Below are 27447 nucleotides of genomic sequence, written 5' to 3'. Positions count from 1 at the left end.
CCCAGATCACCGGAATGACGCAATCAGCCCAGTCGTCCTAATTTCATATTCTCTCCACCACCTGTCGACTTGTCTGGTGTGTGTTTTATCTTAGCGCTCTTACACTTTTACCTGTACGCCTGAATGATGATTTGAAAAAATAATTTTCTGGAAAAATAACTGGATTTCCAATCTGGCTCACCACTGGTGATTACCTCACGGGGCAAGATTTCATTTTATCTTACCTTTGTTTTATTGCGTTTTCCCACAGTTTTTAAATCAGAAAAATTACATCTTTTTTTTCCTTACAAATTTTATTTTGTATGTCTCAAATTGTGGACGTTATATGAATATTTCTGCAAAAAAATACATCTTTTCAGAAGAAATTTAACCCCTCTTAATGTAACTCTATTATCTATATGCAAACGTTGCCTAAAATAAGATGTTCTGTAGCTTGCTAACTTTATCTCTGCACCTAAAATAACTGGTGAGGCCTGGAGCCAGCAGAAACGCAGGGCATTAAATCATATACGATGGCTGCCAACACTTCACTAGTCTCTGGTGACAAAATGCTGGAAGCACCTTAGCCTTTCTTAAAATAGATTAAAGAAAATTTTTTTTCTTGAATAATTCCTTTCTATCTAAAATACTTAAGATTTATGTAACCTAGCTGGGTAGTTATAAAATGTTTCTCGGGCTTCCCTGGTGGCGCAGTGGTTAAGAATCTGCCTGCCTATGCAGGGGACACGGGTTCGAGCCCTGGTCTGGGAAGATCCCACATGCCGCAGAGCAACTAAGCCCGTGCACCACAACTACTGAGCCTGCGCTCTAGAGCCCGCGAGCCACAACTACTGAGCCCACGTGCCACAACTACTGAAGCCTGCGTGCCTAGAGCCCAAGCTCCGCAACAAGAGAAGCCACCGCAATGAGAAGCCCGCGCACCGTAACGAAGAGTAGCCCCCGCTCGCCGCAACTAGACAAAGCCTGCGTGCAGCAATGAAGACCCAACGCAGCCAAAGATGAAAAGATAGGCAAATAAATTTTAAAAAATTAAAAAAATAAAACCAAAATAAAATAAAATGTTTCTCCTCATCAATTTCAGCCCTTTAGGAAATCATTTCAAAAAGAAACAAAACGGGCAGAAGCTTAGCACTCAGGCAGCCTCCTCAGGAAAACAACCGCTGAACGCAGGCCTTTGAGTAACAGGGAGCGGACGGTGGGAAAGCACACAGGCCTCGTACACGGAACAGATCAGGCCGTGCACAGCTTTGCTTGGCTCTGCGGTCCGTGACCTCTGCCCCGTGTGCTGCTTGCTCTTGTCGGGGCCAACAGGCAGCTAGGGGGTCCAGCTCAGGGCAGCACGCAATCTCATGCCGCCCCGTCCATCAGCAAAAAAAAAGAAAAAGAAAAAAGGATGTCTTTCAGAACAAAACTCTTCTTTGTGCGAAGGCGTCAACAATTATTGAAAAGGCTTTAAGTTTCAGCAACCATATGCCAGCCTTGGGCACCAAATGACTCGGAGACGTGACTTAACCTATGAGGCGGCAGATGAGTCAAAAACACTAGGCTCACGGACTGTGGTTATGCGTGAAGCGAGAAGAATTCGACAGTGCCCAGCATCACAGGAAAACCATCCCACGTGGAAATGACAAGAACTCTAGCAAGGCCGTGCAGGGTTTGTACATTTGCGCAGAGCTTCAGATTTTCTGATCACTCTGACGTGTGGCCGCAGGGAGATTAGGAAAATCAGCTTTTCTCTTCACTGGTGTATTTCTCAATTCATGCCTAAATACTTACACATTTTTGATGTGATGGAAATCACCCAAAAGATGGGTGTACAACTGGCTTTAGAGTCTACTCAGGGTGAGGTTTAGTAGCCACCCCAAAAGGCAAGAGACTTCCTGTAACTTCTACAAGAAAAGGGAGATTTTGGGGGGGAAACAGTTTAACAGATTCACAAGTGTCATTCTGGTGTTTGGGATGCACGATCCCACACTGGAGATGACGGCCAAGGACAGACGCCCCCGGGTCCTAACCACTGACATGCCAAGGTCACAGATATACCAGGAGCTCCACAGACCTGGTGAAACAGGACAACCACAACAGGAGAAAATTAATTCAAAAGCCAATATTTAAGTGTCTGGATTTTGTCCTAAGGGCATACAGCAGATACAGAAACATTTATCCATGAAAATCTGCCAAAATTTAATAAGAACCGTGAGAGTCTGGACACGTGAGCCCCGGCTCACTCTGTCCTTCCACCCTCCACCCAGTGCAGAGCCGGTGAGAGTGTCAGGTGTGGCCAAAAATAGGGGCTCCCAGTGAAAGATGTAGCATCTCCCTAGGAAGGGCAGGGCCCCCACATTCCACATTTCTCGTCCCCTTCGGCCTGGACTCCTGACCCCCGAGCCTGCTGGTCGAGCGCTCCCTTCCCCCAACCAGCTCCCACCCCCGACTCGGAGCAGAAGCTCTGCCCCAGGCATGGAAGTCCGTAACTGATCAGGCGCTACTGATCTCCCTAAAGGAACTGACTTTACTTGGAAGAGACAGTGGGGAAGTTCAAGCATAAGGGAGATCAGGGTGGCAAGCAGTCAGGAGGAGGCTGGCAGCTCTATGATAACAGCTGGTTTAGAAGACAGAACCGGGGAGAGACCCAAGAGCCTTCCCGGGTCACAACAAACCTCCAAGACTGGGCTCAAATCTCCCTCTGCAAAGGGGCCAGAATTTAATTAGGTAAAAGGGAGGAGCAATTTATGATGCAAAGCCCTGACGAAGGACAGATCACCCCACCGGCCAGTTATCAGAGCCTACCACCCAAGGCAGACAGCTCAACAGAGCAATCGGGGAAGGAGACCGTGACAAGGGCCCTGCTGGAACCACCGCCATCCAGGTGACCGTGTCCACTCCCGAGGCTGCAGCCTCTAAGGAGCGGCCACCAGACCTTCACACTCCAGTGGAAACAGACGTCACCAAAGTAGACCAGCCAGGCCACCGAACAAATAAATAAGCAAGCCAAAATAAAACAGGCCTCGGGGAAGGGGGCAATCAGGATCCAGAGCTGCTGCAATGAACTACCCAGAATGTCTAGTTTTCTACCAAAAATGTCGAGATGTGCAAAGCAACAGTTGCATGTGACTCATGCACAGGAAAGCAACCAGGCAACAAAACTGCCTGTGGGACCCAGGTGACGGACTCGACAGTCCCCTAAGCAGCCACCACAAATATACTCACAGAACTGGAGGAAACCAGATTAAGGAAGTAAAGAGACAAAAAAGAGGAAAGTTAAAAGACAGAAACAGATGGAAATTCTATGCTGACAAGCACAGAAACCAAAAAGAAACGACAATCTTCTGGATCTGGAGAAGCACAAATCGGCCAACTTGACGCTGGACCAAAGGGGCTTATGCACCGTGAAGAACAGAGAGAAAGGGCTTCCCTGGTGGCGCAGTGGTTGAGAGTCCGCCTGCCAATGCAGGGGACACGGGTTTGAGCCCTGGTCCAGGAAGATCCCACATGCTGTGGAGCAACTAAGCCCGTGCGCCACAACTACTGAGCCTGTGCGCCTAGAGCCTGTGAGCCACAACGAAGAGAAGCCACCACAGTGAGAAGCCCACGCACCTCAACGAAGAGTAGCCCCCGCTCGCCACAGCTAGAGAAAGCCCGCGCGCAGCAACAAAGACCCAACGCAGCCAACATGTAACGGGAAAAAGGAAGAAAGAGGAACAGAGAAATGCTCAAGGAAACAATGGCTGAAACTCCCCAAACTGAGGAAACACAGTAACCTACACTTCAAGAAGCTCCACTAACTCCACGTAGGAAAATGTAAACACAGGTAGATGCACGCAGACACGTCACACTAAAAATGATGAAAACCAGAGACAAAGATGAAGTCTGAAAGCAGGTGCACTGGGTTGAATACTGTCCTGCAAAATGTATGTCCTCTGGGAACCTCAGAACGTGACCTTATTTGGAAACAGGGCTACTGCAGGTGTAATTAGTTCAGGTGAGGTCAGAGTGGATCAGGGTGGACCGTGAGTCCAGCGTGAGACATGGGGAGAGAAGCGCTTGGTGATGGAGGCAAAGGCTGGGGTGATGCCCCACAAGGCAGGGCTTCAGGGACTACTGGCCGCAACAGAGTGCAGAGAAAGGCTGGGAACGACTCCAGACAGAGCACAGCCCTGCCGACAACTTGGATTTACACTTCCAGCGTCCAGAGCTGGGAGCTCCTGCTGTTCTGAGCTACGGGGTTGGTGGAATTATTACAGCAGCCGCAGGAAACTGAACAACAGGAAAAGAGAATGGCCCCTGAAGCGCAGGGAACCCCAGTGTGACTCACAGCTGACGTTTCATAACAAATGATGGAGAAAGCAGTAGAGAGAAACTACAGCCGAGAATCTACAGACACCAAAGGTAACTTATAGAGATAAAAAACAGGGAGAGGTAAGAAGTGAGAGAATTCATTGGTATCAGACCTGCCATACAAGAAATACTAAATTCTTCAGGCACAAGGCAGACGATACTGGGGGGTGGGGGGAGAATAAAGTAATTGAGTAACTATAAAAGGCAATATAATTGCATTTTTTTCCTTTTCCTCTTAATTGCTTTAAATTTAAAGACCAAACTACTTAGCACAACAATGTGGACACACTTAAAGCCAAAGAACTATACACTTAACAATGATTAATAAATTTTATGTTATATACATTTTACCACAACAAAAAAGAAAAAGCCACTTCAACAAAATTATATAATTATATTATTTATCCTTATAAAATACAGAAATATATTTGACAACAATAGTGCAAAGAAGGTAGGTGAGAGCTAAGTTGTTTGCAGTAAGGAAATGACACCAAAGTTAACTCAAACCCACAGGAACAAATGAAGGTTGATAAAAACGTTATAAAAAGGTTAATGTAACAAATTCCATAAATATATCCTTTCTCTGCTTTATTCACTCAGTTTATTTAAAAGATATAAACTTGTATAAAGTAATAATCGTAACAGTGTGTTGGGTTTGTAACATGGATAGAAGTAATACACAGAACTAATGCGGGGGGCATTTCTACACCTCACTGGACCACAGTATAAACCTGGAGCAGAGTCATGAGTTAGGGCGTATGTGGTGAGCACTAGAGCAACCAGGAACAAAACAAATTTTTGAAATTAAAAAAAAAAAAAATCTTTAAAGGAATTCGAATGTTATACAAGAGAAGATTCACTTAATGCAAAAGAAAACAGTAATGGAGAACAGAGGAACAAAGATGTGAGGCAAACAAAACAAAATGAAGCAGCAAAAATAAAAATCAACTATGTCAAAAATAACATTAAATGTGAATGGATTAAACAATTACTCAAAAGGCAGAACACTAGAAAAAATAAGATCCAACCACACACTGTCTAACGAGGACACTGTCGACTCGAAGATATAACGCGCTGAATGTGAAAATATAAAACACAGCATAGAAACAACAATAAGAAAGACGGAGTGGCTACAATGCTATCAGACAAAATAAACTTTAAAACAAAAAATGTTCACAGATAAAGAGGGGGCATTTTATAAGGATAAAAGGGTCGATCCATCAAGTGGATATAACAGTTACAAACATTTATGCACCTACAACAGAGACCCAAAGTACATGAAGTGAAGTTGAAAGAATCAGAGGGGGAAACAGAATTCAACAACAAAAACGGCAAACATCAATACCTCATCCTCGATACTGGACAGAGCTATGCAGCAGATTAACAAGGGAGTAAAACACTTGAAAAGCATGACAAGCCACCTGGACCGAACAGAGACCTACGGAACACTCCACTCAGCAGCGGCATGGTACACGGTCCCTTTAAGAGCACATGAAATTCTCCAGGAGAGACTATACCCCAGGCCATACAACAAGCCGCAACAAATTCAAAAGGATCCGGGCCACACAAGGTGTGTTCTCTGATACAAGGGAATGAAATTAGGTATCAATAACAAAGGTATCTGAGAAATTCACAAGTATGCAGAAATTAAATGACACACTCCCAAGTAACTAATGGATCAAAGAATAAATTGTAAAGGAAATTAGAAAAGACTTTGAAATGAACGACAATGAAGAAACGGCATTCCCAAAACTTAGGACATGCAGCTAAAGCAGTGAAATTTCTAGAAAGATACAAACTACCAGAAGTAACTCAAGAAGAAACAGAAAACTGCACAGGTTTGTAACAAGAGATTGAATTAAGCCTAAGTGCAGATGGCTTCTCTGGTGAACTTCACCAAACATTTAAAGACGACTTACCGTAGACCTTCAAACAACTCAGGGGTCAGGGGTGCCAAACAACCACACGGTGGGAAATCCAAGATAACTTTACAGTCAGTCCTCCACATCTGTGGTTCCACATCTGCAGATTCAACCAACCACAGATCGTGTAGTACGGACTGCAGTGTGTCTTTTTTTTTTTTAATAAATTTATGTATTTATTTATTTATTTTTCTTGGTTGCACTGGGTCTTCGTTGCTGCGTGTTGGCTTTCTCTAGTTGTGGCGAGCGGGGGCTACTCTTCATTGCGGTGCACAGGCTTCTCACTGTGGTGGCTTCTCTTGTTGCGGAGCACAGGCTCCAGGTGTGTGGGCTTCAGCAGCTGTGGCACGCGGGCTCAGCAGTTGTGTCTTGTGGGCTCTAGAGTGCAGGCTCAGTAGTTGCGGTACACGGGCTTAGTTGCTCCATGGCATGTGGGATCTTCCCAGACCAGGGCTCAAACCCGTGTCCCCTGCATTGGCAGGTGGACTCTTAACCACTGCACCACCAGGAAAGTCCCTGTAGTGTATCTTTACTGAAAAAATCCACATATAAGTGCACTGGCACCGTTCAAACCCATGTTGTTCAAGGGTCAACTGTAATGCCAGATCTTCAAAGTCTTCCCAAAGAGTAGAAGAGGAAAAAACACTGCCCCACTTATCCTACGAGGCCATTATTACTCTGATACAAAAACCAGAAGAAGACCTCATAAGAAAGGTAAATTCTAGACCAATATCTCTTATAAACATAGGCATAAAAATCCTCAACAAAATATTAGCAAATCAAATCCAGCAATATACAAAGAAGGATTATACACGGTAATCAGCTGGGATTTATCACAGGTATGCAAGGGTGGTTGCAAAATGAACAAACTAGGAAGAGAAGGGAACTTCCTCAACCTGATGAAAGGCATCTCTGAAAACCCACAGCTAACACGGCCCTTGATGGTGAAAGGCTGAAACCTTTCCCCTGAGATCAGGAACAAGACAAGGACGTCTGCTCCTCCACTTTTATTCAACACTGTATTAGAGGTTCCAGCCAAGACAATTAGGCAAGAAGGTGAAATACAAAGCATCCATATTGAAAAGGCAAAAGCTAAACCACCTATAATTACAGATAACATGACCTGCATGAAAATCCTACGGAATCCACTTAAAACTATTAGAACTCACCAACGAGTTGAGCAAGGTTGCAGGACATTAAGACAAAAATCAATTGTATTTCTATTTACCAAGAGAATATGCAATATAAAAATGAAACTGGCAAAACAATTCAATTTATACTAGCATCAAAAAGGATAAGACACTTTAGAATAGATTTAACAAATAAAGTACAAAATTTGTATCCTGAAAACTACAAAAAAAAAGTTAAAAGAAACTACTGAAGACCTAAATAAATGGAAAGACACTCCATGTTCAAGAACCGGAAGACAATACTGTTAAGATAGCAATATGGCCCAAACTGACCAACAGATTCCATGCGTCTCTGTAAGAACCTCAGCTGGCTTCTTTGGAGAAACTGACGGGCTGGTCTTAACATTCACAAGGAACTGTAATGGGTCCAGAACAGTCAAAATGATCTTGAAGAACAAAGGTGGAGGACCCACAATTCCCAGTTTCAAAACTTACTGCAAAGCTACAGTAATTAAGGCAGTGTGGTACTGGCACAAGGATAGGCATATAGATCGACAGACAGAACTGAGAGTCCAGAAATAAACATTCACATTTATGGTCAGTTCATCTTTGACAAGGGTGGCAAGACAATTCAACAGGCCATGATTGGTCTTGTCAGCCAACAGTGCTGGACCACTGGCAGCCACAGGCAAAAGGACAGGAGACCCTTATCTAAATCCATGTATAAAAATGAACACAAAATGGATCAGAGACCTAAATGTAAGACACTAAAGCTGTAAAACTCTTAGAAAAAAACATGGCAAATCTTTGTGACCTTGGATTAGGCTATGACTTCTTCCTCTTCTTTTTTTTTTAAAATAAATTTATTTATTTATTTTTGGCTGCTTTGGGTCTTCATTGCTGCCCGCGGGCTTTCTCTAGTTGTGGCGAGTGGGGGCTACTCTTTGTTGCAGTGCACGAGCTTCTCATTGCGGTGGCTTCTCTTTTTGCAGAGCACGGGCTCTAGGTGTGTGGGCTTCAGGAGCTGTGGCACGCGGGCTCAGTAGTTATGGCTCACAGACTCTAGAGCACAGGCTCAGTAGTTGTGGTGCACGGGCTTCTCATTGCGGTGGCTTCTCTTGTTGCGGAGCACAGGCTGTAGGTGCACGGGCTTCAGTAGCTGTGGCGCACAGGCTTAGTTGCTCCATGGCATGTGGGTTCTTCCCAGACCAGGGCTCAAACCCATGTCCCCTGCATCGGCAGGTGGATTCTTAACCACTGCACCAGCAGGGAAGACCCTAGGCTATGACTTCTTAAATGTGACACCAAAGCACAAGGAACAAAAGAAAAAATAACCTTCACTGATATTTAAATCTTCAAAGAATACCATCAAGAAAGCAAAAAGACAACCCACAGAACGGGGAAAAAATACTTGCAAATCAAGTATCTGATAAGAAACTTAGATCTAGGATAAAGAACTCAATAATGAAAAGAAAAAGAACCCAATTTTAAAATGGCCTAAGTGTCTGAGTAGACATTTCTCCATGGAAGATACAGAAATGGCCAATAAGCCCATGAAAAGATGCTCAACATCGTCAGCCATCAGGAAACTCAAATCAAAACCACAATGAGAGCGCACTTCACACCTACAAGCAGGGCTACTCACAAAGACCTATCATGACAAGTGTTGACAAGGATGTAGAGAAATCGGACTCCTCATACACTGCTGCGTGTCATGGGATGTGAAACGGTGCAGCCAATGTGGCAAACAGTCTGGCAGTTCCTCCAAAGTTTAAAGGGCTGCCACATGACTCGTAGGATAAATGGATAAATAAAATGTGTCCTATCCATACCATGGAATATTACTTGGTAATGAAATGATGTGAAGTACAGATAAATGCTGCAACATGAATAAATCTTACAAACATGCTAGCTGGTCACAAAAGGCCAAACAGTGCATTATTGCACCTGTATGAACACCCAGAACTGGCTCATGTCCACAGACAAAGTCAATTCCTGGTTGCCTAGGGGTGGAGGGGCTGCGGAAATGGGGAGTGACTGCTCACAGGCTCAGGGCTTCTTTGGGGACGAAACGTTCTGAAATCGATGATGGTTGCACAACCCTGTGAATGTACTAAAAACGGCTGAACTGTACACTTTAGGGGGTGAGTTGCACAGTACGTGAACTATATCTCAACAAAGCTGGCACTCTTACAAAATGCAAAGGTGCCGATCTCCTTGGACACACTGCTGCACGGCACGCACATGGGGTTCTTTCACAGGTGAATTTGTATTCGCGTTTAACAAGCAGACCACTAGCCGAGGAAGCCCCCAGTGTATTTATCAAGGTGGTGTGTGAACCAGCAAAGGGTTTAAAAACCACTGCTCCGGAAAGTTTCACATTTCCTCAGAAAGTTACACACAGGGTCACCATACGACCTGGTAATTCCTCTCCTAGGTGTACATATACCCAAAAGGAGAGGAAACCTATGTCCACAGAACCTTGTACCCACCCGTTATGTTCACAACAGCATTACTCACAACCTCAAAGGAGAAACAACCAACCCCAAATGCCCAGCAACTGATAACTGGATAACCAAAGTGTGGTACCACCACACAATGGAATATTATTCAGCTCTAAAAAGGAATGAAGTCCAGATTTGTCTACAGCACAGACGAACCTTGGAAACATTGAAGTTTAAGAGAAAGACCACACATTGTATCATTTGAAATGCCCCAAACAGGCAAATCCATAGGACGGAAAGTCGTTCTCGTGGTTGCCAGGAGCTGGGGGGGGCAGGGGGTGGGATGGGAAATGACTGCTGATGGCTATGGGGTTTCTTTGGGTGATAAAATGTTCTGGCATTAGGATGTGGAGCTGGTGCAGGACTTTGTGAACAAACCATAAACCACTGTATACGCTAAACTGTATACACTGTACCGGTGACTTTTATGGGTTGTGAATTACACTTCCATTTAAAAAGCAAATTCCTCAATTACAAATATGAATCAGATGTGTAAACTTACCAAAATTCTTTTACGGTCCTTTTCTGATAAAAATTTTACAGGCGGGTATTTCTGGGTGAAGCTGTATAATATAAAGAGATTATAAAAGAAAGAGTCAAACATCTCATGTGAGTATTTTCTCTACTTGCCACCAAAACAAATGCCGGATTTGAGAACTGTTGCTATCTGCTCCCCTCTCTTCTGCAAAAGAGGGCTGCGGCAACCAAGCAAGCACTGGTTAACCCTGAGCTCAAGACCAACCTGCTCCTTGTTTACAATCACACAGGTGTGACATGCGATGCTATCCCTGGACAGGGAAAACGTCAGGAAGTACCAGCCACCGGCAGCCAGGGCTGAACACAAAACACGGGAGGGGTGGCGTTCTCGAGACGCCATGCCCAGGCCTGGGAGGAAGATATCGGCTGTGTGGGGTCACAGACCCAGCCCTGCCGACTGTACCCCCAGGAGGAAGAGAAGGTGTTAAGACTCTTCCCCTCTTCGGGCAGTTTCACAATTCCAGCCCCCCCTACCCAGCTGGGGGCCCTGGACAAAGCGACTGGGCATCAGCCCTTTCTGCCCACCATGGTCCGTCTGAACCTGTCTGGGGTCTCACCTTATCTTTCAATGCCTCTTGCCCCCATCAAGGTGCCACCAGTCCCCAACCCACACGGATGTTCCAGGGCTGGGGCAGCATAAAAGACATATAAAGTTTCAAAAGAGAGTTGATAAATATAGACTTGAAATATCCACTTTTAAAGTGATTCGGTCAGAAACAAAAGGGCTTTTTAAAAAATGTGGAGAAAGCAGCTCTAGAGTTATTATTTTAACTGCAGATGTGCTGGGCGGGGGCCCTGTCTCCATCCGCCCCACACCCGCAGCCAGGACGTGGAATGCATCTCCTCAGTGGCTGAACTGAACGGCGCAGGACAGGTCCTCAGACAGAAGACCTTGAAGCAGGTGCTTCTCGTCTCCTGAAGGAGTGAAGCTCACTGACAACAGAGCTGGGCGGGTTGGCAGTGCACGTGATCCCCTGTAGGAGCTTCCAGACTCTCAAAAGGTCAAGTTCACCATGCAGACGCCAAACACAGGCAGGCAGCTGGGAGACGCCCAGGGGATGGTGAGAATGCCAGCCTTCCTGTGTCAGTTCTGTGACCCCGTCCACACCCCTGGGGCAAGACCCCCAGGCGCTCTGGGCACCTCGGGTTTCCTGCTCCCTCGAGCCAGAGGGCTGCCCGCAAGCCGTCCTGGGACCCGGCCACCACAGCAAGCACTTGATGAAGCAGGGCCGGGGGGGATGACAAAGCAAGCCCCAGCACTGGCCGGGGCAGCCCTCCCACCTGCCCGGTACCCCGTTCTCCGAGGGCCCGACACCCCTGCTCCAGCCTCAGTCTGAGCTCCCAGCATCCACGGGCCCAGCTGACTCAGCTCCATCCCATCCTCCCCGCGCTGCCCACCAGCCCGCTTCTCCTCCAGGCCGTCCTGACGCCTCCCTTCCCTCACCCAGCCACGGAGGGTTCATCCCCTCCAGGCTGAAGGGTTTTAGAGAGAGTCACGGCGGGGGGGGGGGGGGGCGGCCAGGGCTGCACCCTGGGAATGAAGTGGGCGGAGGGAACACAGGACAAGACTTGTGCATCCAGGAAGAGGTGGCCAATTTGTCCACTGAAACCGATTTTCATCCAAGTGGTGAGCTTGGAACAGTGCCTGCATGAAAGCTTAACGTGAAACCAGATATGCTATTTACACCAGGCAGGAAGAGCAAACTGTTTGCTTATAGGAAATATCCTTAAAAGAAATAAAACCGAAGCAGACACAGCCACCTGACAGTCACCGGTGCAGGATGACTAAGAAAACCGCTTCAAACAGTGTGTGCTAAGAAGCCCTTGATTTAAGAAACGCCACGTTGGCTGCTTTCGTGCCCTGTTTTCCTCCGACGTGTAACAACCAAGTTTCAGATTCCACATGGGTGATCATGTTACTGAACGTTTAAAAAACGATCTCACGGCCCTCGTTCCTTGCTTTGAGGACTCGGGGCACAAAGCTCTAGGCGGGAGCCAGGGTCCTCCTGGGTGTGCACCCCCAGGCTGTGGTGACAGCCGGGTGACCGAGCTGGCCGTGCGACGGGGTGGTGGCTCAGCCCCGAGCCCCAAGCTGGGTGAACAGGGCAAGGGCGAGGTGTGGGCGTCTCTAAGGCCGGGGCCCCTTTAAAATCCTATCCAGGTGTCGCTCACCCACGTATTCGTGTGTTAGGCACCTTTTCTGAAGCACCTGTTCCAGGCCACGCCCTGCGCTGGGGACACAGCAGCCATGGGGCAGGGTCGGGAGGCCACCCACCTGAAGCCTGCATTTCTGAGTAAGAAGCGGCAGGAAGGCAGAACGAAGCGTGAATTCAGTAACGGACCTTTCCTTACCCCCCAGATGGAGCCTACAGTCACTTGTTATCCCATTCCACACTCTAACCTTCCTCTTTGTTAGGAGAGCCTAGGTACTTTTACTTAGAATTTTAATTAGCATTATTACCTGCTATCTATTCAAAGAATGTTTAAAGATGTGGAGATGGAATGAAACAGCATGCAATCCAACTATTAGGAACTGGAGCGTGAGGTCAGGAGGACCAGAAGACCAGAGAGTCACAACACTGTCAATCCACTGTATGTCAATAAAAAGAAAGAAAGAAAGAAAGAAAGAAAGAAAGAAAAGAAATCAAACTTGCCTGTACATTAGAATGACTTGGGGAGATGTGCAAACTCCCAAAGCCCAGTCTGCATGCTAGGCCAATGAGAGCATCATTGCAGGGAGTGGGGCCCAGGTGTCAGTACTCTCTAAAAAAAACAAAACAAAACACAGTAGAGTCCACGACCCAGGCTGCTCGGACGGCACTGACCCCTGTGCCTCCCTGTGTAAATTGGTGCTGACCTGTCAACTGTGTCCTTACTTCTTGGCGCCCCTCTGCCCCCAAGTGACGATCATGTATTTCCTCCCAGTGACATTCTTATGCTGCTGGGGTCAGGATGGCTGTGTGAACATTCCTATCACACAAAGTCAGGAGGAATGAAACTAGACCGAGCTCCTCCAACTTCCGCAAGGTCACGTCCGCACCTGACCTTCTGACTCACCCAGTAACCAGGGCCCAGCTGTCACCTGACTGGCTCGCCCACTGGAGGGACAGAACCCTTTCAGGCTGAGTCACAGCAAAGCAGCCCCGCGGGGCGGGCACTCACCCTCGGTGCCCAGCTTACTGGGAACTCTCACGGTTTCACAGGAATGAGTTACCAGAAAACTATTTCAGATTAGTCATACGTGTGCGTCTCTTCCCGAGTTAAAAGGAACAACAACATCACAGAAGTATCAAAGGGAGTTTGTATAATTCTCATAATTCAAGAGATCCTGTGTGTAAAGCCACTGCCTTAGAAGAGTTACCTAAATGATCCACGTTCTTTTCATAAGAAAGTTAATGCTATTCTCTAAAGAAAATAATCACTGGTGGGCGGATTTTTTCTTTCTTTTTCAGCCAAGGTAAAACTTGTGGTGAGTTACTTCTTACCGTAAACTATTTTTTAAACAGCTTCAATTAAGAGTCCTCAAATTACAGCAGTCCTATCGAAGGCAGGACTTCTGGTTCCCGTCCAATGAAATGTTACAGAAATTACAGCAGTCCTATCGAAGGCAGGACTTCTGGTTCCCGTCCAATGAAATGTTACAGAAATTACAGCAGTCCTATCGAAGGCAGGACTTCTGGTTCCCGTCCAATGAAATGTTACAGAAATTACAGCAGTCCTATCGAAGGCAGGACTTCTGGTTCCCATCCAATGAAATGTTACAGGCAGTGTCATTTCAGCACCGGATAGTGGCAAGATTAAAGCACAAATAACAGCCTTCTATTAGTGATGGAATCAGTTAAAAAAACAAGTAACAATGTTTGCTCCAGGTAAGAGTTAAAATTGATAGCTTGGTGACTGCATATAACCATCAGCTGAGGGCAAGAGAGTGAATGAACACATTTAGTCTGATGAATTTTCTCCATCCTCCTTTCTCCTTGATCATTTAATGAAAACACCGAGATCAAAAAAAATTGCTCTCCATTTCTACCTTCTTATTCTAGACTTGATAACAGGCTCACACAAGGCTAAGCACATTGTCCAAACACGTCCCAGGGGGAAAAAATATATACAAACTTTAATGAATGAATGTCTTTTTTCTTTTTTAAAGCTCTTAAGACCCAACTGTTACTCCAGACACTTGGAAGTTTTCTACACACACTCAAGGGAGAGGTCCCCGTGCCCGAGGCCAAGACAGAGATGGAGCCCAGACAGAGCATGAGCAGGACCCAGGACCTTGCTCTGGAAACCGATTCAAGTAAGAGTGTCCACGACCTAATACCATTCTTCCCTCCCAGCCACTTCGCCTGGACTCAGTTCTGGAAGCTTCCCGATGTATTGGCAGTATGGAGACAAAAGCAAACAAATGACTGAATGGGACGAATCACAGGCTCCCCATCCCTAACGTCCCATGGTGCTTCCATGTGGTCCTGGGTTCCAGGCCCAACAAATGGCATTCCTACTTTGGAATCCTCTGAGATGGTCAGCAGGTGCTAGAAACCATCTGACGGCCTGCTGGAGCCAAAAGAGGGCAGGCGTGGCCTCAAACTGTGTGCCACGAGTTTGCAGGAACTGAGAAATCCGCAGGGCTTGGGAAAGGAAGGTTTCAACACCCCTAGATCCTTCCTTCTACCAACATTCAGACTGTCTGGGAATTTTATTGGCGGGGGGACCAATGACACTGACGTGGACATGTGTCTGCATCGTCACAGGTTGCAGAAATCAAACTGACAGAGGGCCTTAGAGGAAAGGCTTTCGCACAGGATCTGGGGTCGGGCTTTGGGAAGACTCCTGAAAAAAATCAATTAACTTTGTGTCTCCACACAACTAGGGCACCTACCAGGCACCGGTGGGGGACCATGGACACCTAAAGGGGGCGGGAGGAACCCCCAGCGACTGGCTTGCGGGATCTCAGTTCCCAGGCCACAGGCTGGGCCCAAGCTCCTGTGGTGGGAGCTCCGAGTCCAAACCATTGGACTAACACAGAACCTCAGACCCCAGGGATCATCAATCGGAGTGAGGCCTGCCAGAGGATCTCATCTCAGCACCAAGACCCAGCTCTATCCAATTGCCTGCAAACTCCAGTGCTGGACACCTCAGGCCAAACAACCACTAAGACAGGAACACAGCCCCACCCATTAAAAAAATATGTCACAGACGAAGGAGCAAGGTAAAAACCTACAAGACGAATAAATGAAGACAAAATAGGCAACCGACCTGAAAAAGAATTCAGAGCAATGATAGGAAAGACGATCCAAAATCTCAGAAACACAATGCACAAAATACAAGAAACATTTAACAAGGACCTAGAAGAACTAAAGAGCAAACAAACAGTGATGAACAACACAATCACTGAAATTAAAAATACTCTAGGGCTTCCCTGGTGGCGCAGTGGTCGAGAGTCTGCCTGCCAATGCAGGGGATGGGGGTTCACACCCCGATCTGGGAGGATCCCACATGCCACGGAGCAGCTGGGCCCGTGAGCCATGGCCACTGAGCCTATGCATCTGGAGCCTGTGCTCCACAGCGGGAGGGGCCACAACAGCGAGAGGCCCGCGTACTGGAAAAAAAAAAAAAAAACTCTAGAAGAAATCAACAGCAGAATAACTGAGGCAGAAGAACGGATAAGTGAGCTGGAAGATAAAATAGTGGAAATAACTACCGTAGAGCAGAATAAAGACAAAAGAATGAAAAGAATTGAGGACAGTCTCAGAGACCTCTAGGACAATATTAAACGCACCAACATCCGAATTACAGGGGTCCCAGAAGAAGAGAAAAGGAAAGGGTCTGAGAAAATATCTGAAGAGATTATAGTTGAAAACTTCCCTAACATGGGAAAGGAAATAGCCAATCAAGTCCAGGAAGCGCAGAGAGTCCATACAGGATAAACCCAAAGAGAAACACGCCAAGACACATAGTAATCAAACTATCAACAGTTAAACACAAAGAACAGTTATTAAAAGCAGCAAAGGGAAAAGCAACAAATAACACGCAAGCGAATCTCCATAAGGTTAACAGCTATCTTTCAACAAACTCTGCAAGCCAGAAGGGAGTGGCAGGACATAATTAAAGTGATGAAAGGGAACAACCTACAACCAAGATTACTCTACCCAGCAAGGATGCCATTCAGATTTGCAGGAGAAACTAAAACCTTTACAGACAAGGAAAAGTTAAGAGACTTCAGCACCACCAAACCAGCTTTACAACAAATGCTAAAGGAACTTCTCTACACAGGAAACAAAAAAGAAGTAAAAGACCTACAAAAACAAAACCAAAACAATTAAGAAAATGGGAATAGGAACATACATATCAATAATTACCTTTAATGTAAATGGATTAAATGCTCCAACCAAAAGACACAGACTGGCTAAATGGATACAAAAATAAGACCCCTATATATGCTGTTTACAAGAGACCCACTTCAGACCTAGGGACAGACCTAGGGACACATACAGATGGAAGTGAGGGGATGGAAAATGATATTCCATGCAAATGGAAATCAAAAGAAAGCTGGAGTAACAATACTCATATCAGACAAAACAGGCTTTAAAATAAAGACTATTACAAGAGACAAAGAAGGACACTACATAATGATCAAGGGATCAATCCAAGAAGGTATAACAATTGTAAATATTTATGCACCCAACACAGGAGCACCTCAATACATAAGGCAAATGTTAACAGCCATAAAAGGGGAAATCAACACTAACACAATCATAGTAGGGGACTTTAACGCCCCACTTTCACCAATGGAGAGATCATCCAAATAGAAAATAAATAAGGAAAAACAGGCTTCAATTAATTGATATTTATAGGACATTCCATCCAAAAACAACAGAATACACTTTCTTCTCAAGTGCTCATGAAACATTCCCCAGGACAAACCATATCTTGGGTCACAAATCAAGCCTTGGTAAATTTAAGAAAACTGAAATCGTATCAAGTATCTTTTCTGACCACAATGCTATGAGACTAGATATCTATTACAGGAAAAAGAACTGTAAACAATACAAACACATGGAGGTTAAACATTATGCTACTAAATAACCAAGCAATCACTGAGGAGGAAATCAAAAAAATACCTAGAGACAAATGACAATGAAAACATGATGATGCAAAACCTATGGGATGCAGCAAAAGCAGTTCTAAGAGGGAAGTTTATAGCAAACAATCCTACCGCAAGAAATAAGAAAAATAAACCACCTAACCTTACACCTAAAGCAATTAAGAGAAAGAAAAACAAAAAAAACCCAAAAAAATTAGCAGAAGGAAAGAAATCATAAAGATCAGATCAGAAATAAATGAAAAAGAAATGAGGGAAACAATAGCAAAGATCAATAAAAACTAAAAGCTGGTTCTCTGAGAAGATAAACAAAATTGATAAACCATTAGCCAGACTCATCAAGAAAAAAAGGGAGAAGACTCAAATCAATAGAATTAGGAATGAAAAAGGAGAAGTAACAACCAACACTGCAGAAATACAAAGGATCATGAGAGATTACTACAAGCAACTATATGCCAATAAAATGGACAACCTGGAAGAAATGGACAAATCCTTAGAAAAGCACAACCTCCTGAGACAGAACCAGGAAGAAATACAAAATATAAACAGACCAATCACAGCACTGAAACAGAAACTGTGATTAAAAATCTGCCAACAAACAAAAGTCCAGGACCAGATGGCTTCACAGGCAAATTCTATCAAACATTTAGAGAAGAGCTAACGCCTATCCTTCTCAAACTCTTCCAAAATATAGCAGAGGGAGGAACACTTCCAAACTCATTCTACGAGGCCACCATCACCCTGATACCAAAACCAGACAAAGATGTCAGAAAGAAAACTACAGGCCAATATCACTGATGAACATAGATGCAAAAATCCTCAACAAAACACTAGCAAACAGAATCTAACAGCACATTAAAAGGATCATACACCATGATCAAGTGGGGTTTATCCCAGGAATGCAAGGATTCTTTAATATACGCAAATCAATGTGTTACACCATATTAACAAATTGAAGGATAAAAACCATATGATCATCTCAACAGATGCAGAAAAAGCTTAACAAAATTCAACACTCATTTATGATAAAAACTCTCCAGAAAGTGGGCATAGAGGGAACTTACCTCAACATAATAAAGGCCATATATGACAAACCCACAGCCAACATCATCCTCAATGGTGAAAAACAAACCATTTCCTCTAAGATCAGGAACAATGCCAGGCTGTCCACTCTCACCACTCTTAATCAACATAGTTTTGGAAGTTTTAGCCATAGCAATCAGAGAAGAAAAGGAAATAAAAGGAATACAAATCGGAAAAGTAAAACTGTCACTGTTTGCAGATGACATCATACTATACACAGAGAATCCTAAAGATGCTACCAGAAAAGTACTAGAGCTAATCAATGAATTTGGTAAAGTAGCAGGAAACAAAATTAATGCACAGAAATCTCTTGCATTCCTATACACTAATGATGAAAAATCTGAAAGAGAAATGAAGGAAACACTCTCATTTACCACTGCAACAAAAAGAATAAAATATCTAGGAATAAACCTATCTAAGGAGAAAAAAGATCTGTATGCAGAAAACTATATGACACTGATGAAAGAAATGAAAGATGATACAAACAGATAGAGAGATATACCATGTTCTTGGATTGGAAGAACCAACTGTGAAAATGACTCTACTACCCAAAGCAGTCTACAGATTCAATGCAATCCCTATCAAACTACCACTGGCATTTTTCACAGAACTAGAACAAAAAATTTCACAATTTGTATGGAAACACAAAAGACCCCGAAGAGCCAAAGCAATCCTGAGAAAGAAAAATGGAGCTGGAGGAATCAGGCTCCCAGAATTCAGACTATACTACAAAGCTACAGTAATCAAGACAGTATGGTACTGGCACAGAAACAGAAATACAGATCAGTGGAACAGGACAGAAAGGCCAGAGATAAACTCATGCACATATGGTCACCTTATCTTTGATAAAGGAGGCAAGAGTATATAACGGAGAAAAGACAGCCACTTCAACAAATGGTGCTGGGAAAACTGGACAGCTACATGCAAAAGAATGAAATTAGAACACTTCCTAACACCATACACAAAAATAAACTCAAAATGGATTAGAGACCTAAATGTAAGGCCAGACACTATAAAACTCTTAAGAGGAAAACATAGGCAGAACACTCTATGACATAAATAACAGCAAGATCTTTTTTGATCCACCTCCTAGAGTAATGTAAATAAAAACAACAATAAATAAATGGGACCTAATGAAACTTAAAAGCTTTTGCACAGGGGCTTCCCTGATGGCGCAGTGATTGAGAGTCCACCTGCCGATGCAGGGGACATGGGTTCGTGCCCCGGTCCGGGAAGATCCCACATGCTGCGGAGCGGCTAGGCCCGTGAGCCATGGCTGCTGAGCCTGCGTGTCCGGAGCCTGTGCTCTGCAACGGGAGAGGCCACGACAGTGAGAGGCCCGTGTACTGCAAAAAACAAAAACAAAAACAAAAAACAACCCAATCCAAAAATGGGCAGAAGACCTAAATAGACATTTCTCCAAAGAAGATATACAGATTGCCAACAAACACATGAAAGGATGCCCAACATCACTAATCATTAGAGAAATGCAAATCAAAACTACAGTGAGGTATCACCTCACACCTGTCAGAATGGCCATCAACAAAAAATCTACAAATAATAAATGCGGGAGAGAGTGTGGAAAAAAGGGAACCCTCCTGCACTGTTGATGAGAATGTAAATTGATACAGCCACTATAGAGAACAGTATGGAGGTTCCTTAGAAAACTAAAAATAGAACTACCATGTGACCCAGCAATCCCACTACTGGGCACATACCCTGAGAAAACCATCCAAGAGTCACATACCACAATGTTCACTGCAGCACTATTTACAATAGCCAAGACATGCAAGCAACCTAACTGTCCATCAACAGATGAATGGATAAAGAAGATGTGGCACATATATACAATGGAATATTATTCAGCCATAAAAAGAAACGAAATTGAGTTATTTGTAGTGAGGTGGATGGACCTAGAGTCTGTCATACAGAGTGAAGTAAGTCAGAAAGAGAAAAGCAAATACCATACACTAACACATATATATGGAATCTAAAAAATAAAAATGGTTCTGATGAACCTAGGGGCAGGACAGGAATAAAGGACAGAGGCAAGGGGAAGGGTAAGCTGGGACGAAGTGAGAGAGTGGCATGGACATATATATACTACCAAATGTGAAATAGATAGCTAGTGGGAAGCAGCCGCATAGCACAGGGAGGTCAGCTCAGTGCTTTGCGACCACCTAGAAGGGTGGGATAGGGAGGGTGGCAGGGAGACGCAAGAGGGAGGAGATATGGGGATATGCGTATGCATGTAGCTAATTCACTGTTATACAGCAAAAACACAACATTGTAAAGTAATTATACTCCAATACAGATGTTAAAAAAAAATCATTTAAATAATTTTTTTTTCCTGGAGAGAGCCCATAGCTTTCATCAGAAATACTTTTTAATGAGCAAAGGAAAAAAAGATTTAAAAACACTGCATCCGAATTTTAGAGTAAAAATTGACGTTCTCGTGGAAAAGTCCCTGTCTTGAAAGTGCCTTGTATCTTTGAAATTACAGAGTTAATTACTCAGCTGAGATGAACTGACATTAGATATTGACCTTCTAAGGTCAGTAAGATATAAGTATTTTCTTAGACAACAGAAAAAGTACACATACCTTTTTTCCAAATCTCTGATTTTCTCTCTTAGTGGTTCAAGAATCTAAAACGAAAATAGCCAGTATCAGTTTTCAAGCAGAAACCCAGTCCTCTGCCGCTCACCCACTCTGATGTTCCAGAGGGACAGGACGTGGTGTGAAACAGATTTTAATTCCTTCTACGATTCACCTCCAACTTGAGGTTAAGTAAGACCCCGCGACTCACAATCCTAGAATCGAGATACTGAACTGCGTATTGGAATCTCTCGCTCCCGAGATGCCTAAGCCCTCAGGAAATTCACCTTTTTCCTTCCCGACCTCATGGGCAAAGTCAAAGGTGGTTCAGCCTCGTGAAAACAGGTGATCACCACCCCCACTTCTCTTCAGGTGAGAGAGAGGACCCCCGGGGGCTGCCCCCGGTGTGTCGCCTGCCATCAGCACAGCGCCTGCGTCGCAGGCCGTGTGTCCACTGCATTCGCGGGCCAGGGCCGGGGCTGCACAGCACGACCGGTATGTGCCTCCAAATCACAGTGAGCAGCTCCCAGCGCTCCCACGGCCCATATTACAACAGTCAGTCTGCACCGACACTGGACTAAAACACGAGCAATTATTTTAACCAGAAGGTGTGAAGTGGGCTAGAGTTGCCGGCTTTCAGTGAGGCAGGCCGCAGCCTCCCCTCCGCTCGTGCGCCCGCCCTGCTCTGTGTGTCCCCGGGTCCTCGCAAACGAGTCGGGCCGTGTTTCCTGTTGGCACCTGCTCAGGTGAGTGGAGGGCGGCCCCTGCCCCCATCCCTGGTGAAGGTCCTCACTGCCGTTCCTCTAAGGAAGCCTGGTAAGGCTCCCCTGAAAAGTCACATAAGAGCTTAAATCCTTCTTGCCTGGAGGGCAGAATTTAACACACTGCACCTTTACAAATGGACAAATGCTGACACAGAGGTGCGGCCACAGCCTAACAAAGTCCTTCTTAAATGAGGGAATGATTTCCTGCGAGATGGTTTCAGAATCACAGGTCGGCATCAAGCGGCCACGATAAAGATACCAGCGCAAGCAAAGGGACTGAAGTGGACAAATTAGCAGGAAAAGGAGGGGCAAAGTTTGGAAAAGAGACTAACCTCTTCAATCCTGCTTTCAATCTTGAGTTCACCATTTTCCTGGATGGACCTGTTGAGTAGAAAACTACAAAACTGAGACCAACGGAAAGACTTTGTGACTCCCAGGTGTATTTCTGAACAAATCACTGCAACACAGGCCAAAGGGTGCACGTCGCCCCCTCCTCCCCAAGAACCCGTCCCGGGCACCAACCCCCCAGGATGGCGGGGGAGGAGGGGGCTGGGGGTAGCCCCTCAGCGCCGTACCCCAGGCTCACCACCACCTTACGGGGCGCTTCTGTTAAACTAAGACCATCTCACTTTCACATTCCACCCAACACGGGATTGTAAATTAGAGGCAGGAAGCGTGTCTATAGGGAGTACAAGTTTCTCTGCTGGGCTTTCCTGGGATTTAATGCAAAATGGAGTTTTTCCAAGTGCAAAGACAGAGCTCCTTTAATGGGGCCTGAGCAGCCCTCCAGCCACACACAGGGGCCTCTGTCAGGAGACACACACCAGCCCCGGCGGGAGGAATTGGGTCAACACGGCCCCAGCCGCCCTGCAAACCCCACTGGACGTGAAGAGCCCGGTGGGGGCAGAGCGACCCTCCCCGGCTGCCCGCAGCTGCGCTGACTTCCCAAACCTGCTGCCACCGCAGTGCGACTGCTGCTCTTTGACGGTCACACCAAGAAATACAAAGTGGAGGGGATTTTTCTTTAAATGTAAAACTGTACTCACGGCACCAAATTTGTTTTTACAATGAATGCTTATGACTTTCGCTGATTTTTTTTTTTTTTTTTTTTTAAGAATACTGACACAAGGATTTGACTTTTACAAGTGTCCCTCATGCTCTGCTGAGCAACACAAATAATGCTCACTCAGGCCAGAAGGTCGCCGGGCCCTCCCTCCCCTGGGACGGACAGTGGGCTCAAGCATCCACTGGTCTGCTCCTGGGGGTGAGGGCAGCCTCGGTTTCCCTAAGAGGCTTTGGAAAGGTGCCCCTGAGTGCTTTGCTCAAGCCGCCCAGAAATGCCATTTACATTTCAGGAGCCTGAAAGCTCAGGTCCACCCTCTTCTGTCTACAAGGCCAGGAAGGCCTGAGGCGGGCACCACCAACGAGCCGCCACGGCTGCCTCGAGATTCACCGCCACATCTGAGCTGGACTTGGGTCAGCGTGATAACCAGCTGCGTCCTCCAGAACAGCCCAGGAGAGAAGACGAGCTGGAAGTGTGAATACCAAGAAGCTCAGTTCCGCTTTCACATCGTCCTCAATCAGCCCATGACGCCATGGTGTATATGGAACAATGAAATGTATCCTTTCAACCCAAACGTAACAGCCGAGTTATTAAAAACAATTACCTCATATTAACCAAGTTGCCCCAAATAGCTGTAAGAGAAAAAGAAAGGAGCAGTCAATATTTAAGTTCACAACATTCAAGGACTCCAACTAATACAATATTAATTTTTAACCAATATCTTAAAGTTGCCTATGAAAACTATAGCTCATGAAGACAATAAAATGCACACTTTCAAAATAATAAGTCCTGGGACTTCCCTGGCGGTCCAGCGGTTAGGACTCCGTGCTTCCACTGCAGGGGGTGCAGGTTCGATCCCTGGTCGGGGCACTAAGACCCTGCATGCTGCACGGTGCGGCCGAGAATACATACATACGTACCTACATAAATAAAAAGTGCGACTAAACATAAGCGAAAAGATGACCCTATATACCCCTGACTCTGGCATAACCTTCTGGGGCCTGGAGTGCCACGGTGCACGTGCTTTGATACGCAGTACGTCCCCAGCCTTTGAGGAAGAGCCGGTCACGGGAATCAAAGACCTGCAAGAATCAAAGAGATCCCAGGGCTCAGTCCAACCCCTCCCCTCCAATGTCGATGAGACCGAGACTCAGAGAAGTAGAGGATGGCCTGACCCTGTGGCCGTCCTCTCTCTCAGCCCTCACCCAGCTCCCCTACATCACAGCCTCGCCTGCTGGGCCACCTCCCTGACGGCAGACAGCTGAGTAACCGCGTCTAAACCAGTCCGGCTGCCGCAGTGGATTTTACCAGGGGTGACTTTACAGACACACTAGACCACGACACGCACTTGAAGTTACTGACCAGAGGGTACCTCACAGAGAGACGCCCACAGAGAACGGTGTCGCTAAGGCTCTGTCCACATGCCGACACGACCCCCACGTGACCACTCCCCCAGTGACCACTCCCCCAGTGACGCGCACCTCCCGAGGCCAGGAGCGCTCAGGTGCTGCCAGATGCTGGGGAAAGCAGGGAGCAAACACACACACACCCTGGAGTCCGGGGCTGGCAATCCTGTGAGCTTGGGAAGGCCCTGAGGTGAGGGGCGACACTAGGCATGTTCTCACTGCATCTGCCGATACCCAGCAGGGGGGCTAATAAACGTTCACTGCAGAGTTCTCAGTGCCCAAAATCACGCTCCTTGCAAGAGATCCCCATTGTGAACAAGGGGCATGATGAAACCATAAAAGCACAGCCCTCTTCGAATACAAGAAGAAACTATGATCGAAAAGATAAGCAATAAATAAGTAGAAAGTGGCAAGTAAGCAAGAAATGGGAGAAATTAAAATGAAGCTGTACTATATGCATTAATCATTATAAAACAAAGAATGTTTATGCCTTTGGACCATGTGATCCTACTTTTGAGGATTATCCTCAGGAAATAAGTATACACACAAAAAAGCGGCCTTCCCAAGTCACAGCCTTATTTATAATTAAGAAAAAGAGTAAACCAAAATACATTACAATTGGGGAACTATTATATAAATTATGATATAGCCATTCACGTGATGAAATCATAAAGTCATTAAATATGACTAACAATTATCAAAAAAGATAAGCGATAACAGGTGTTGGTGAGGGTGCGGAGAAAAGGGAACCCTGGTTCACTCACTGTTGGTGGGAATGTAAACTGGTGTAGCCGCTACGGAAAATGGTGCAGAGGTTCCTCAAAAAATTAAAAACAGAACTACCACCCGATCCAGCAATTCCACTCCAGGCTATTTACCCAAAGGCAATGAGAACACTAATTCCGAAGGATACATGTACCTCTATGTTCACTGCGGCACTATTCACAACAGCCAGGATACACACGTCAGGCGAGTGTCCACTGACGGATGAATGGGTAAAGAAGATATGGTGTATATACACAATGGAATATGATTCAGCCACAAAAAGATGGAGATCCTGCCATGTGCGGCAACATTGCTGGATCCTCAAGGCATTACACCAAGTGAAATGTCAGAGAAAGACAAATACCGTAGGATCTCACTTACATGTAGAATCTAAAAACAAACAACAAAAACCCAAGCTCACAGGTACAGAGAACAGATCAGTGGTTGCCAGACGTGGGAGGTGGGAGGTGAGGGATGGGTGGTGTGAAATGGGGTTAAAATAAGTCCTGGGGATGTCGTGTACAGCATGTGACTTTAGTTAACAACACTGTCCTAAGTATTTGAAGGAAGCTGCTAAGACAGTGAGTCTTCCAGGATCTCATCACACATGCACACAAATCTGTAACTGTGGGTCTTCCCTGGTGGCGCAGTGGTTGAGAGTCCACCTGCCGATGCAGGGGACACGGGTTTGTGCCCCGGTCCGGGAAGATCCCACATGCCGCGGAGCAGCTGCGCCCGTGAGCCATGGCCGCTAAGCCTGCGCGTCCGGAGCCTGTGCTCCGCAACGGGAGAGGCCACAACAGTGAGAGGCCCGCGTACAGCAAAAAAAAAAAAAAAAAATCTGTAACTGTGTGGTGACGGATGTTAAGTAAACTTATGGTGATCATTTCCCAACACACACGCACATTGAATCATCACATGTACACCTGAAACTAATAAAACGTTATATATCAATTACATCTCAATAAAAATATGGCAACGAAACCATGCTGCAACCTGATAATGCAGGTGTGACGGCCCCAGACAAGAAAATATATCTGCTACTAAAAATTACACAGAAAAAAAAAAGACTGTCTGAAGACACCAAAATACTGAGTCCAGGTGGTGACGTGACTATTTTTTCCTTGTATCTATGTGCTTACCTTGCTTTGTAAAAAGGAGGGAAAAGGTTCTTGAGCCCCTGCTAAGCTGCATGCCCCCTGTCCCCGGTCTCTATCTGGGTCACTGCTCACCTGGGATGCCAGGTGCCCGTGAACCAGGAGGTGCAGACCCTGCGACACTTGTCCTCACTGTGGACCTGAAATGAGTACCTTGTCTCATTCTGGCTTTAGGATTAGCTCCTCATCAAAACAGCCCAGAAGCGTCCCCCTCTCTCTGTGCCAGGGAACTAACTGCGCCTGAGATGACCCGGGCCCTAAGGTGCCTTCCGAGTGGTGACAGCCTTTTGACCGTCTTCCCAAATCATCCCGCGGTTATTAGTTTATTCCGTTTTCTCCTTCTCAACCTCTTCCTGAATCTCTTTAAAATGTCTATTTTGGAGACATTTCTCGGTCCTCCTGCGGTCACCTAGACCACCTGAGAGCAGGTAAGGCTGCCCTCCCTCCCTCCCGGGAAGTAGACACACGGTCTCCCGAGTCATCCCCCCGGCCCCAGCAGGGCTCTGCTTCATCGTCTCCCTCGGGAAGCGCGGGCGGCCCGGGATCTGCAGGGGAAGACGCGCACCTCAGGAGCTTCGCTGCCCTTTACAGACGGATAATGCGGACCCTGGGCGGGAAATGCCCCTTCGCGGCACCCGGACACGCGCCCTCCTCCCCAGCTGCTCTTCCCCGCCCACCCCAGGGCTTCGTGACCCACCACCCCACCATCGGACCCCCTTGCAGCCCCTGCTCCCACAGGACTCCGCACCTCCTCACCCCTTCAGCTGCCTTTACAGGGGTCTCCGGGCACCTCGCCGGGGCACTCCATTCTCGGGACAGCGCCCCGCCCCTGCAGGGTATGCTGTGGCCCCCTGTGTGGCCATGGTGACCACGGCACACCTCTTTTTAACTGGCGGCTTAGGGTGGGTCTCCCTGCAAGAGCAGGAGTGTCCTTATTCACACCCAAAACACCAAGCACGGGCAGGCCAGGCACCGAAACCAGCCAAACGGAGGTCAGGGAATGCTCTTCCTTTCTCACAAACATCACTTGCTTAGTCCTTTTTATCTTCAGAAGCAGAGCCACCTTCTGGGCTCAGCAGG

General features: G+C 46.1%; 1 protein-coding gene across 13 annotated transcripts in view; it reads right to left on the bottom strand.

Moving 5' to 3' along the window:
• The window catches only part of UXS1 (UDP-glucuronate decarboxylase 1), an 81545-nt gene that overhangs the window by 41394 nt on the left and 12704 nt on the right, over nucleotides 1-27447 (bottom strand). For 2 of the 13 annotated variants that reach the window (XM_089922536.1, XM_022599008.2), the window contains exons 2-5: nucleotides 23644-23671; nucleotides 22309-22372; nucleotides 21219-21262; nucleotides 10397-10457 (exon numbers count right to left, since the gene is read on the bottom strand). The exons of 2 other annotated variants lie outside the window; for them this stretch is intronic. In XM_089922536.1, the coding sequence (XP_089778662.1) occupies nucleotides 10397-10457; nucleotides 21219-21262; nucleotides 22309-22372; nucleotides 23644-23671 (197 nt within the window). 9 more of the 13 variants (XM_089922537.1, XM_089922538.1, XM_022599009.2 and 6 more) reach the window with 9 other exon arrangements.

This window comes from Delphinapterus leucas, chromosome 13, assembly GCF_059928025.1.
Source record: "Delphinapterus leucas isolate spDelLeu-1000000601 "Yukka" chromosome 13, BTC_Dleu_Yukka2, whole genome shotgun sequence".
Taxonomy (NCBI): domain Eukaryota; kingdom Metazoa; phylum Chordata; class Mammalia; order Artiodactyla; family Monodontidae; genus Delphinapterus; species Delphinapterus leucas.
This window is presented reverse-complemented; position numbering and strand designations above follow the sequence as displayed.